The sequence below is a fragment of the Manis javanica genome, chromosome 16, assembly GCF_040802235.1.
Source record: "Manis javanica isolate MJ-LG chromosome 16, MJ_LKY, whole genome shotgun sequence".
Taxonomy (NCBI): Eukaryota; Metazoa; Chordata; class Mammalia; order Pholidota; family Manidae; genus Manis; species Manis javanica.
In genome coordinates, this window is record NC_133171.1 from 21,926,341 (window position 1) to 21,940,744 (window position 14,404).

At 35.0% G+C, this 14,404-nt stretch overlaps 1 protein-coding gene across 2 annotated transcripts in view; it reads left to right on the forward strand.

Moving 5' to 3' along the window:
* PHIP (PHIP subunit of CUL4-Ring ligase complex) overlaps positions 1 to 14,404 on the forward strand; it is a 137,951-nt gene that overhangs the window by 29,532 nt on the left and 94,015 nt on the right. For both annotated transcript variants that reach the window (XM_073224812.1, XM_037006099.2), the window contains exon 7: positions 9,357 to 9,517. In XM_073224812.1, the coding sequence (XP_073080913.1) occupies positions 9,357 to 9,517 (161 nt within the window). The remainder of the gene's footprint in view (positions 1 to 9,356; positions 9,518 to 14,404) is intronic.

The following is a 14,404-nucleotide window of genomic DNA, read 5'->3' on the forward strand; positions in this document are numbered from 1 at the left end:
TTAATTGGGTTATTTGTTTTTTGTTTGTTGAGGCGTGTGAGCTCTTTATATATTCTGGATGTCAAGCCTTTATCAGATCTGTCATTTTCAAATATATTCTCCCATACTGTAGGGTTCCTTTTTGTTCTATTGATGGTGTCTTTCGCTGTACAGAAACTTTTCAGCTTAATATAGTCCCACTTGCTCATTTTTGCTGTTGTTTTCCCTGCCCGGGGAGATATGTTCAAGAAGAGGTCACTCATGTTTATGTCTAAGAGGTTTTTGCCTATGTTTTTTTCCAAGAGTTTAATGGTTTCATGACTTACATTCAGGTCTTTGATCCATTTTGAGTTTACCTTTGTATATGGGGTTAGACAATGGTCCAGTTTCATTCTCCTACATGTAGCTGTCCAGTTTTGCCAGCACCATCTGTTGAAGAGACTGTCATTTTGCCATTGTACGTCCATGGCTCCTTTATCAAATATTAATTGACCATATATGTTTGGGTTAATTTCTGGGGTCTCTGATGTGTTCCACTGGTCTGTGGCTCTGTTCTTGTGCCAGTACCAAATTGTCTTGATTACTATGGCTTTGTAGTAGAGCTTGAAGTTGGGGAGTGAGATCCCCCCTACTTTATTCTTCTTTTTCAGGATTGCTTTGGCTATTCGGGGTCTTTGGTGTTTCCATACGAATTTTTGAATTATTTGTTCCAATTCATTGAAGAATGTTGCTGGTAATTTGAGAGGGATTGCATCAAATCTGTATATTGCTTTGGGCAGGATGGGCATTTTGACAATATTAATTCTTCCTAGCCATGAGCATTGAATGAGTTTCCATTTATTAGTGTCCCCTTTAATTTCTCTTAAGAGTGACTTGTAGTTTTCAGAGTATAAGTCTTTCACTTCTTTGGTTAGGTTTATTCCTAGGTATTTTATTCTTTTTGATGCAATGGTGAATGGAATTGTTTTCCTGATTTCTCTTTCTATTGATTCGTTGTTAGTGTATAGGAAAGCTACAGATTTCTGTGTGTTAATTTTGTATCCTGCAACTTTGCTGTATTCCGATATCAGTTCTAGTAGTTTTGGAGTGGAGTCTTTAGGGTTTTTTATGTACAGTATCATATCATCTGCAAATAGTGAACAATAACTTTTTTAAAAATTAATTTTTGTTGAGACATTTAAAAATTAAATCTGAAAGTACTACACCATTGTAGTGTTTTCTGTTTGAAGTAGCATCAGATTAGTTTCCAGGAAAGAAAAGAGGAGGAGGAATAATAGAAATCAAATAATTGTACAGTTCTAGTAAATTACAGTCCTGGAATTGTAATGTCTCAGGGTTTTGTTTGTTTAAAGTGCTTTTTACATACTTGGTTCATGAGATTTTTTTGCTTAACCCTTGGAATCAGGTCTTCGCTTTCTGTATTTTATTTCAGTTAGTATTTGAGTTCTCTTTTTGAGACATTATTGTCATCATTGTGATACCTGTTAAATCTTAAAAACATTGTGTCTTTCAAATAGAAGGTGCATCTAAACACAAATTTGGCTGTGTAGACTTGGAGGGTAGCTACTATGCATATTAATTTTCTTAGTTACAGTAGTAAAAAGAAGTGCTCAAGGGCATAGTGGTCCCAGGTGATTATTTTTCTTTTCTGTTCTCTCTTGCCTTCCTTCTTTTTTTGTGGGCAAAAAGCTGACTATAGGATTACCCTTCTAATGTTGCAAACTCCCTCCCCACCCCGTGCCCCACTTTAACTAAAGTTGGACTTCGGTTCACTATAGTTACTGTTAAGGTGATTTATTTGTCTAGTTCCTCTGTTGGCTGGTTGCTAGTTACTGGTGCAGGGTGATATAAAGGCCAGATGGTGCTGTAGAAATAAACCGATCTGTATTGTTACTTCCTATATCATTTCTGACCCTCAAATTATGAATATGTGGTTGTTATTCCCTACTAATATCTGTATCAGTCACCTCAAAAGAATTGTGGCATATTTTTAAGTTGTGGCTCTGTAGTGAATGTTGTAAGTTCCTCCTTATATGATTCTTTCCCAAATAAAATTGAACCTAAACTATTTTCAGTGTATTCTTTACTTTTAAAAACTTAAGTGGAAAGATTTTAGGAACAAAACTTAAAACAAAAGTGATGGCCTTTTGATTTATTTTATGGCTTTAAATCAAACCAGAGAGCATATCGTAGAGTCCATTATCAAATAGGTAATGTTCTCTGTAGTATACCTTCAAATAGTTTAATATACTTAGTTTTCAGGGTTTCTTTTTTTATGATTAAATAAATTTAAATTCCTTATATCTTTATCTCTGGGCCTATTTTTCTCAGTCTTTGACTTTCAGTTAATCTCTAGACAGTTTAGATTTCTCCTATTGCCCTTTTGAGTTCCTTGAGGTACACTGAGCTATATTAACTTAAAAATTACTTTGGAATGAATATATGCCCATTGGAGAAAACATGGAAAACAACAGCTTGAAAGCCACTCAGTCTCACTGGTTATCACACTGCTGTGAAGACATTGGCATGTTCCCTTTCAGTCTTTTTCTCTAATATTTGATTACCTGCTGTGAGGGTGAGTTCACTCTTTGGAATCAGACTGTCTGAATTCTAGCCTGGGCTTTGCTTCTGGGAAAGTGACATTTTGTCCTTCAGTTTCCTTATTGGTAAGGAATACCCCTTATTGGGGATGATAGTAGTACCTACCTTGAAGATGGGTGAGGATTCAGTGAGAATATATGAAAAATACCTTGGTCGGTGCCTGGCATGCAGTCAAGCACTCAATAAATAGACGCCATTATTTTCCAAACTTGCTGCGCATCGTAATAGTTTTTCTCTCTCCACATTGCGTATTGTTTTGTATTTTGATATTTATCCTTATTGTTAATTGCAACAAATAAATTTTTTCTTCAGATTCTTTAAAGTCCTACTAAGAACCTCTGTAGCTCCAAACCCTTGTGACTTTGCTCTTCATAGCCATTTTCTCAAGGTATTTGATGCCTGGCCTTAGCATAATTTCCCTTTCAGAGATTTATATTGCTATTTTTTTGTGTTCCCTCTCCCCGGCAGTCATATCTCCTTTTCATTAGAACATTTTTTTTGTTATTCTTTAAAAATGAGTAAAATTTTATGTAATTTTAAGCCTTATCAAATACCTCATACAACACAGTGTCTTTATCTGATGGAAATTTTTAAATTACCAATACCATATACAAGCAACCTTTGAACTTGCAATAAACGTGGAAGGTCCTTTATATAGAAATTGCCATCTAGTTGTCTGGTCATGGATATGGCATTATATTGTTGGGAAAGCGAATTGTTTAAAGGGTTAAATCAGCTTGGAATTGTTTTTATGTGGTCTTGCTTGCATGTTACTATTTTTGTACTTTGCTCAAGTTTAGTTTTGTAGGTTTCTAAACTCTTGTTTTATAGTTATGAGTTATTAGTCTTATATTTAGAAAGCCTTTATTAACACAGCTTGTGGAAATTAAAATGAACCTATGTATTGATTATCCAGAATTCACTCTTTTGTATTTTGATTTAGGAACTGTTTATATTGTTATTAGTTATAATTTATGCCTACATTTGCATTTTATTTACATAAACTCTGGGAGCTTTCCAAGTGTTTTCTTTAACCAGAGTCACAGAATAAAATTAGTCAAAATGTAGTACAAAATGAATTTAATAAAATTAGGTAAAATAATCTTGTAAAATACTGACATTCTTATCTGACATCCCTTTTCCTCTATCAGAAAAGAGCGCAAGTTGTACTGAGATACCTCTGGTTACATATTCTGTCTTCTCTTTGCCTCATCTACTTGTGCGCCACAGAAATTGCTTCTCTAGGGTTTTGGAAGCTACAGCCCCACCCCTCTTGTATTCATTGTGCTACGGGCAGGTCTCTGCTTTCTTGGGCTGGCAGAAGTTGTAGGCACTAGTTCTGGGGCCCTCCAGCTCTAGTTGTTCAGGGGAGTAGCTTCCTACACTGGAGTAGACATTGTATTGCGTGTTGCATTGTTCTTAACAGTTCAACAACAAAAACTAAATTCTGCATTTGTGTTGATTTCATGACAATTTAAATTTTTTTCTCAACTCATTTTTTTTTTTTTTAACAGTGGTTACTTTAGAACTTAGATAATTTGTTGCAGTTCCAAGTTGTGTCTTTGTCTTCTTTCCAAAGTACTTAGCAGAAGGAGAAAAGGTTAAGGACATTTTGGGGTAAGGTGATGGTCCTCTTCAGTTCAGTCTTACTTATAGATACTTTGTAATGGCTTCAGAAATGCAGTTACCAAGGTCATTGTAGACACCCTTTCCTGGCATCTGCCCATTTCCCTCCCTGAAGCTTGGTTTAAATAGTACAGATAGGTATAGTGAGAAAAACTGAGCTAACTTTGATTCTGTTGATCTTTTTCTAAAGTTATTAGCATTGAAAACTTGGTCCTAGCAGTTAGGAGAAAGCATCATGCTGTTCCTGGATAGAAAGATGTCAGTTCTTTACAGGTGAATGAAATTAAACTTAACATTTCCAACAACTTGATTTTTTGAAAAACTTTTCAGTAATCCTCAAATTAGATGATAATCAAGACTAAGACCTTTTAAAATAAACACATAATGAAGAAGAATAGCCAGATAAATATTGAAACTTATTAGTTGGAAAAATTAAAATTTTGGTACTGGCATATAAATGGGCATACTGTCGGTTACCTAGCACAAATACATACAGGATAATCACAATTTAATGTAGTATAGAAGGGTTAGTAAATGAAAAGGGTGGAACAGATGTTGGTTATTTGGGTGAGAAAAAAATATATCTAGAGATTTACCTCATAATATATACTAAAACTGCAGGTATATTAAGGAGTTAAGTAAGAAATTTAAATCACAAAAAGGTAAAAGAAAATGTCAGTGGGTATTTATTGTACTGTTGGCTTCATATTAAAGTTGTAGAAAAAGTATAAAAAAACGATAGAATTGACTAAAATGAGTGAAATTGTGAGAAATTGTCAAAGAAAAACATAATATGAAGCCACAAATATATTGTGGAGAATGTTTCCAGAAATATAACTGGAAAAATTGAAGTTGAGGGAGTAACTTGCTTAAAGTTGAGAGTAAGTCTCAAGTTTGAACACAACTCTGATAAACTTGAAGCCTCTTACCTCATGAAGTAATAGAACATTGCTGTTAAAATGCTGTTTACGAAGGAAATCTGCAAAATTTCAAAAGTGATTGCTTTAGGTGATAGAATTGCGGTTCTTCATTTATGTTCTTATTTTTACTTTAGTATACATTAGTATTATTATTATTAGAGAAATAAAGCAATTGAAAAATAACTAGGTATGAACTAGGGAAAACTGACCTGGAGGGAATTTATCATCCTAGTACTAAGAGAAGTAATGGATAAGAAGTTACTGGCTAGATAAATATGTAGTTATATCTAACTTTAAGAACTGTGGGCCTTTTGTTTATCTCTAGTAATTCTGTAGACTTGTGCACATAGATTTTGTTTTAAAGACAGTTCTGATGATTTGCTAAAAATGAGACTATGCTAAAAATAGTGAACTCCTTTTCTTGAGTCTTTAAAGAGACTGATATTTCAAATGGGTAACTGATTTCTGGAACGTTTATTTCATTTACTGGTCTATTTACTTAGAAAATTGAGTGAATATATTTACCTCAATCTTTCCCATCAGATTAAATCCATTTAGCAGGGCAGTTGAAATGAAGAACTATATATTTTTCATCTGTAATCTGTCTAATAAAGAAACCTTCCATTTCTGTTTATCTTAAACCTAATTGTTTTATTAATGTGTAATTTAGGCATTAAATTGACCAAATATATTGATCTTGTACTGAGTGCTAGCAACCAGTGTCAGCTCTTAAGCTAATCAGACAACACAGACAAGAAATCCTGCCCATATTGGAGCTTATCATGTGGTGGGGGAGCCGGGGGAGGGAGGAAGGAAACAACAGTGAACATACAAGCAAAAAATGAATAGCATCAGGTGGTAAATGATGGAGAAGAGCAAATATAGAGCTACATATGAGGGATCAGTAGGTAGGGAATGGGTTGCCGTTTTCAATGGGCTGGCTGATCAGGTTAGGCCTCATTGAGAAGTGCCAGGCATCTGAAAAAAGACTGGAAGCAGGTCAGGGAATTAGCCATATGTGGGGAGCGTGTTCTATCCAGAGGGAATAGCTAATGCAACGACCCTAAGTTAGGGGCCTGCCTGGTGTTTTGGAAAAATGGGGGAGCATAGAGTGGCTGGAGCAGACCAAGTAAGGGGGGGTGAAGTAGCAGGTAAGGTCAAGGAGGTAATGAAAGGCAAGATGGTGCAGGGCCTTGGTAGGCTGATATGTAAGGAATTTGGTGTTTACTCAGAATGAAATGAAGAGCATTACAACTTTGAGCAGAGGGATAATGTTACAGGGTTACTGGTTTGGTTGCTTCGAAATTCATTAGCTTCACTAGGGGGGTGACATTTTAATTGGCCCTGGAGGGTAAGAAAGAATTTGCCAAGTGAAGAACATAGGGATTTACTTTGGCAGGCTTAATTTAAGAATATTTCCCATCATCATATTTGACAAAAATAAATGTACTTTTAAACTAAAGTCATATATGTAGATTTAAGGTTAAAACTATAATAATGTCATATAAAGAACTTATTCCTTTGTGACCTCTTATACCTGTTTAACCATGCTCATTTTAAAAACTGATGTTCTAGTTTAATAAAATTTAAGGAGTTCCTATAATCCAGGAGACATTTCCTTTCTAGTCAAAAATCCAATTAATGTATTAACAGTTTCTTTAGAAAGTGAATAATTACCATTTGCCTCTGCCATAAAACTATAAATGAAACTGAACCATCTTATGTATCATTAACTAAGATTCACTTACATACATTTTTATTTAAAAGGTTCTACACTCAGTTTTGGAAAGTCTGAATAAGACAACTTCTGTTCTTAAGGTGCCTAAGATCTAGTAGAGGGGATAGACATTATGCAAATGGCATAGTAAAGGAAAACATGAGTTCATGGAATGGTAGTTGGAGAAATCCTCCTCTGTACCTTGTAAGAATTCTTTACCTATTTGATGTGGTCTGACCTTTTGCACTTTCAGCCTCAGTTTAACTACAATTACTGAACTGTACTTAACATTTTCTTCTCCAGCTTCCTGTATCAAGTTTGAACCACCAGCTTATTAGCTGGGACTCTACATACTACTTGCTGTGCGGGTCATAGCTCAGTACTACTGCACAGTTTGTGACGTGGCCTTCCTACGGATACAGTTGCAGTGCAGATATTCAGTAGTTAACTGGCAGACAGGCATAACAAAGGATAGTGTGGAATAGAGTTTTAACTATAAACATAGTTCATTTCATGTTTCTGGGAGGTGTATTTGTAAAGTTGACCATAGAGTAAGTTTTTAAAAGGGGTATTATTTTTTTTAATTGATTCCCAAAATGAAAAGGGTTAAAGGGTTAGAGATTTAATCTCAGTTTAGGTAAACAATCAGTAAACATTATGTTTAAGAGGTCAGTAACATTTTCTCATAAGGACATATTTTTTGCTCAAAAAAATACTTCATCAGTTCTGAATTTTAAAATGGTCTTTATAACATTCAGTTAAAAAATTCTGACATGTATGCAAGTGCCTGGTCATCATTAAACTAACAGGTTAGGTATTGTAATTATCTCCAACAATGACATCTTATATCTGAACATTGTTAAATATTTTAATGAAATTTGACATTTTGACAGTTTTGGAAGTTTTGGATCAAGGGAGTTAAACTGCATCTTAGTAACACTGTCCACATTTGTGTTAGGTCACTTATTTCTCACAGGACAGACAGGTGAGTCTGAAATGTTGTTGATCCTTAGTGTTGGAAAAGATCGTTTGAGTTCTCATTTGGTGGGACAGTTATGTCTTTAGTTTTGTATGGTTCTTGTTCTAAATCCCTGTGGAGCCAAGGCACTGGCTACATGTTGTGACCAGGCTGTTTCTGTGCAAAAGGTAGAATATATTAGGGCTCACTAAAACTAAGTCACCACTATGTTACTGTGTGAACAGCTTTAGCCTAAATATGCCAGTTCACAACAGTCAGAGCTTGCCTTAAGATACTTGCAGATGTTAAAATAGATAGTTGCATAGAACTTACATAACAACAAGAGATATACTCTATTGGAATATAAAATGGTTGATGTAGTAAAAACATATAAGCATAATGTAGTGAAATATTATTCTTTTAGAGCCTGCAAAGCATTTTTCTATGTATCTCCTCACCAATCCCTAATGTTCTTTTTTTCTTTCAAATACAGTGTGAGTGAAACATTTATTATATGTGAGTGAAATAAATACTGAGATTCTTGATGATGTGTCTAAGATACCTGTATTTCATCAACTTTAGGGCATAACTGCTAGGCTCAAAATCTAGGCTAACTAGTATTTTGCATCTGTATTTTATTTTCTTTGGGACTAAATTCAGTTGAGAAACTGTAGTGCTCATATCCAATGTACATGGCAGTCACAGTCAGGAAAAAAGCCTTACATTAAAAGTACTTTTAAAAAATATATTAAAGCTAATCCATAGGTGAATATGCCTTCAGATCAGTCAGCATATATTTATTGAGCACCTTCTTTGTCCATAATTATCAGTGTAGAAAAATAGTACAGTACAGTAGTAATTTAAATGTAAGAGATCATTTGGGCTGGAGTCAGCATATTAGGCTTTGGGGCAGAAGATAAATTTCAATCATATCTTGAAAGGTGGCTAAAATGGATGAATTGGAAAAAAAATCGCCAACAGTTTCTAGAGAGGAAATTATTATATATGCAGGTATTTGGCAAGATCCCCAGTTTAATCATTTTAAATAATGCAATGAATTATTTCTCTGTCTTCACCTGTTGCAGAGTTTTCTTCTAAAACATTTGGCTTGTCAAATTTAGTGTGTTCAAGAATTACTGGTTGATGAAAAGTAAAATTTACTGGATCCAGTTTTAACTGCTTTTGTAAGAAAACCTATCTCATAGGAGCCTTTTAAAGAAACAATTTGTAAAATGATTTTGGTTTTTAAAGGGCACTAGCCAGAGAGTAAAGAAGTCTGAATTTTAATCCTACTTTCATGCCTTAATTTATTGTGGCTTTAGACAGTTCATTTAACTGGATTTGCTTGTTTGTAAAATGAGGATAATAGTGTCTGATTTATCTCAAGTGAAATAATGGGCTTTTATTGACTATACTGCAGACTTAACTAGGAGCTTTATGTATTAGAAAGCATTCTTGTTTTTACCAGTGAATGAGAAATTAGAGTATGAATTCTTAAAAGATGACAGTTACAGGAAAATTAATTTGATGATACCTTCCCCCTTTTTCTTGATAGCCGATACTTTGTTCTCAAGGAAGTTGAATGGGAAATACAGGCTTGAGAGACTTGTTCCAACTGCAGTATATCAGCACATGAAAATGCATAAACGAATTCTCGGACATCTGTCGTCTGTGTACTGTGTAACTTTTGATCGAACTGGAAGACGGATATTTACTGTAAGTAATTTTTAAAGTATTATCTTGATTTATATGGAATTCAAACACTGCTTGCTGTTAAACTCAAAACCTTTGTTTTTTCTTTTAATAACAAACTAGAAATTCAGGTCACTTAGCTTACTATAACAGATGATTTTACTTAAAGTTGGATTTTGTCCAAGTTTGGGAAGTTCCTGAAGTATACCTAGCACAGTCACAGCTATATTATCCATAAGCGTAACTCTCAGCTTTATATCAATTAGGCCATTCTGCATTCTGTAAAATGTCCTAGTCATCTTCATTCTAAACCAAGGGCTCTTCCAAAATATATTAAGCAAATTAGAGATTATTAAATGCAACTTTAATATTATTTTTAGAAAACCACCTGTTAGCCTATAGGCGGTTTCCTTCAAAGTAGTGAGAGAAAAAGTTGGAGCACATCTAATATGCTGTGTTTATTTTCTCTTATCCTTAACACTCATTCTTTGGTGTGCCTGATGTGTTCAGAGAGGCGCTTTGGCTTTGTTTATTTGCTGTTTCTCTTAACCTTTTGAATGGAGAAAAGCAGAGCCTTTAAGCTTTATGTAAGAAAATCATTATTTTTTTATTTTACTGAGAAAATTACATTTAGAAATATTTCAGTTTATTTTTAGGTACCTTAACCATTACATACAGTACTGGTTAAGTTAATGAACAGTCATCGTTGTACTTATCGGGCTGTGGGTTGGAATGTGTAGCCATCCGTAAGGTCCTTGAATTCCTTTGAAATAAGAAAATGGGAAATGAAAGTTAAAGTGAAAAGTCCTCTCTCTCTTTGAAGAGAGCAGCTGTGAATTTTGCACAGTCAAGACAATTAGAGATTCCCCTTTTAAGTAAATAAGCCTGTATACTTAGATTTATTTATATCTGGTTCTCTACCAATACACCCAGTTACCTATAAAACTGTTAAACAGCAAGATGTGGAAAAGAATTTTCATACATGACTTTTCCATGGGTCTAGTCTGCTTTAGGCATTTGTAGATAATTTCTACATTAGTATTCTCTCCTTTTGCCTTCTCTTTTATCTCCATTGTTTTCTATGAAGCAAAATGAAAGTGAAATTTTCTAAATTTTCTGACAGAGGTTAGTATTTGTAGATTGGAGAATGGTTATATATTCTCTCAAGTGCTTGGTAATACCTATGTATAACAGTAATTCGCTCTCAGTTGGTAATGGAAGATAACACTGAGTTTTTTCAGTGCAGTATACTAAATTTAAATTCAGTTTTCAAGACATAAAGTAAATTTGGCATTTCTAATATTTAAAAGCATTCTTTCAAAAAATTGTAATAAATTGAAATAATGAGGAAAAAGCATTACAGAGTGTTTCTGAATTTCATGTTGGAGAGTATATAGAGTTACGCCATTATGTTGAGATTATAAAAATCTGTAACTTCCTAATTTTTGATGTTACTTGAGTAACTAGTTAGAATTCTCCTTTACAAATGATAGGGGTGGAAACTTCTGTTTGTTGTGCTTTATGAAGCATTATGTGTTTTAATTTGAATTAGATACCTAGTATCTTAGAATTTTGTGAGGGAAAATATCATGAAATAAAGTGCTGTTGGTCCCTCATGGTTTGGTTAGAGTGGTAGGTAGAGTCGGAGGAGCTCTGAGCAGGCTTAGCAGAGTGCTGCTGTAGGTCAGTCCAGCCCGCCCCTTTCCCATAAGTAGCATTTATTCAAATGCAGGTATGCTTAGTTGCTTTATGTCTTGTCTGTGGTTGCTTTGGCACTACAGGGGCAGAGTGGGTTGGTTATGACAGAGACTGGCGGGTTTGAATACTTAGGACAGCAAAGCCTTAGGTGATTATTACCTGGCCTTGTACAGAAAAAATTAGCCACCCGTGTTCTAGACATTTAATTCCTGCTTTTAAGAGCATTTGATTGGGTAACAGGAATGATGGGTGAAGAGGAAGCCATTTTCTGATTGTTTTAGTTAGTGGAAGACACATAAAAAAGGGAAGAAAATCACCACTGTTATTGTATATGGTTTTCCAAGAGTCTAAAATTATTGCTATTTTATGTATGCGGCATAATACAATTCTCATTTGTAATTGTTTATTGGTGATTTGCAGTTAGAGATTCCAGAATGTTACCTTGTGATAAGAAATGCAAAGATACAGGGTACTGTTATTTAAAATTGTATTTTTATGACTGTCACCTCAAGTGGCAATAGGGTTCCTATGTGCTCACTGTTTATATTCCTTCATAGAGTGTGCTGCAGGTGTGCCTCATTCCACAGGGAACACACTAGCCACTGACTAGTGCTTTGAAGATCAGTCTTGAAAACTGATAGGATAAGGCTTTAGGATGGTAGGTCATGACTGGCCAGTGATGGTTCTGGTGAGAGAGCACACTGCTGTTACTATCGGAGTAACAGCACAACAATGTTCAGTGTTCCCTGTTTGTGCACACTTGATCCTGAGGCGATACAGGTTTTGAACTCTGTATGCAGATTTTTTTTTTTCAATAAGTGTATTGAAAATTTTTTTGTAGATTTCTGACAATTTGAAAAACATTTTTCTCTAGCTTACTTTATTGTAAGAATACAGTATATAATACATGTAACCAAAATAGGTTTAATTGATTCATTATTGGTAAGTATTCCAGTCAACAGTAAGGTGGTAGTAAATAAATTTTGGGGGAGTCAAAAGTTCTATGTGGATTTTCAACTGTACCAGGGGTGGGGTGGGTCGGGGTTGATGTTCAAAGGTCAACTCTATTTGTTATCTTAAAACCATTCATGTTTATATTAAAGTTCTTGTATAGATTTAGTTGAAGGCTTTTTCCAAGAGACTGACTCTCTCTGGTCCTTTCTGACGAGGCACAGTTAGAGGCAGTGTAGGTAGAGCGATGGCTCAGCACACCAGCTGTGGCATGAAATGGCCTTGGCTCAAATCTCACAGCTCTACCACTTCCTGGCAGTGCGACTTGGACAGACTGCCTTAGCCTTTTAAGCTCCAATTTTTTCATCTCTTAAAAAAATGACAGGGAGGGGAATAGATACTGATAATGCCAACCCCACAGGATTTTTATGGGGTTACATGAAATAATGCATATAATTAGTATAGAATAAGATATGCAGTAAGCAGTAATTACATTTGATTTTATACATAGATGTAAATACATTTTAAGATCTATTTTATTTTCTTACCCATTTAAAATCTCATAGTATGTGCTATTCAGATTTAAACTGAAATCATTGTAATTGATAAGTGCAATTCTGCATTAGGAAAATTTGCCAATATTTTATACTAGAATATTTTAATTATGGATGTTTCCCAATAAAATAATGAGAAAAACCCAGGGAGGGGGTCAGACTTGCTTCCTAATTCTCTTTCTCTTAGTTTTTAAAATTTTTTACTTGGTTTCAGAATTATTGCCTCAAATAATACTTACCAAAGAAAAGCAGAAGTTAATGCATTATCTCAGGAATAAGTCATTCACTATAATACAAAAGTACTTTGAGAACTATAGAAGATGATTTTCCCTTTTTTCAGAAATAAAATGTGTATCTCTTTTTAAATAATGGGAGAAGAGCATAAAATAGCTCCAAAAGTACACTAAGTTATTATAAAGACAGAGATTGTGATTCCCTTAATGAACAGTCTTTTAGGGGCCAGACATTGTTCTAAACATTTTGGATACAGAAAGGAAAATCAGGGACTCTGTCCCGGGAGAGTTCCCAGGTTACTGACAGACGATGCGGATAGCGTGCGATGAGGAACTTCCCAGCAGCTGCCCTGGCCGGAAGCATCAGGGAGAGGTGCCCACTGCAGGTGCCGTGGCCATGGTGAGGGAGGCGCCTCGGCAAGCTGGGCTCTACTGACTTGCTGATGTTGCAGGCTTAGAGAAAGGCGTTCACAGACTTTGGGAGAATGTGACATGGTTGTGTATCATTGGACATGGCACAGAATAAATAAGTATGGACCATCATTAAGCTAAAGTTAGAAGTCTTGGTGGGTGACAAAATCAAGTTCCTTTTGTGACATCTGAATGAGTGGGTTTCTTTCCTGAAGGCAGTGGAGAGAAAATGATGGATTTAAATAGAGGAATGAGGAGAATTTGTTTTTCAGATGATCCTTTTGGCATTATTGTAGAGGATGGGTTGAAACTTAAGTCTTTATACAGAGGAATTGGTGAAAATGGTTAAAAAGGGTCTGGTAATTATCCATGAAAGAAATCATCAGGAGTTTACAGAGTTACAGTGGAAGTAGAACTGGAATTAATAAGATTAAAAACAGAATCTCTAGTATTGAAGAGATTCATTTGAGTGTAGGGAGGATTGGGAGGGAAGAATATAGGATCCAACGTTAGCTTGAGTGGCAGGTTAGATTGTCCTGTCATTTACAGTGGTAGAGGTTTAAGTGGAGAAGTTTGCAAAGGGTGCAACATGTTGAATTTCAGGAATTTAATGCATATAGCGAAATAGAATGCTCAAGAGGCTTTGGGACCTCAGGAAAGAGGGAGGTCAGAAGATTTAGCTTGGGAATCATTGAATATGAAAGTTCATTATATTACCTCATATGTAAATAACATAAGAAGGCTGAAATTACAGTTTTTAAAGCTGGCAAAAGAAAAGGAGTCAGTAACGAAGACTGAGAAACAGCTGCCTTACAGGCAAGAGAAAAATAAAGAAATGAAGTCTTAAATTAAGCCAAAGGATTAGTATTCCATGAAGGACGGAAATCTAAGTAAACTAGAACTGAAAGGCTTCTTTTGGACTTGGCAAGGCCATTGAGGACCTTGACAAGAAATGTTTTTTACTTTAGTAGTAGGGATAGGAGTGAGATTGCAGCACCTTATGGAGGGTTGGGAATTGAAAAGTTGAATTGAAGAGACTTGCTGTAGACTAAATTTCAAAAAGC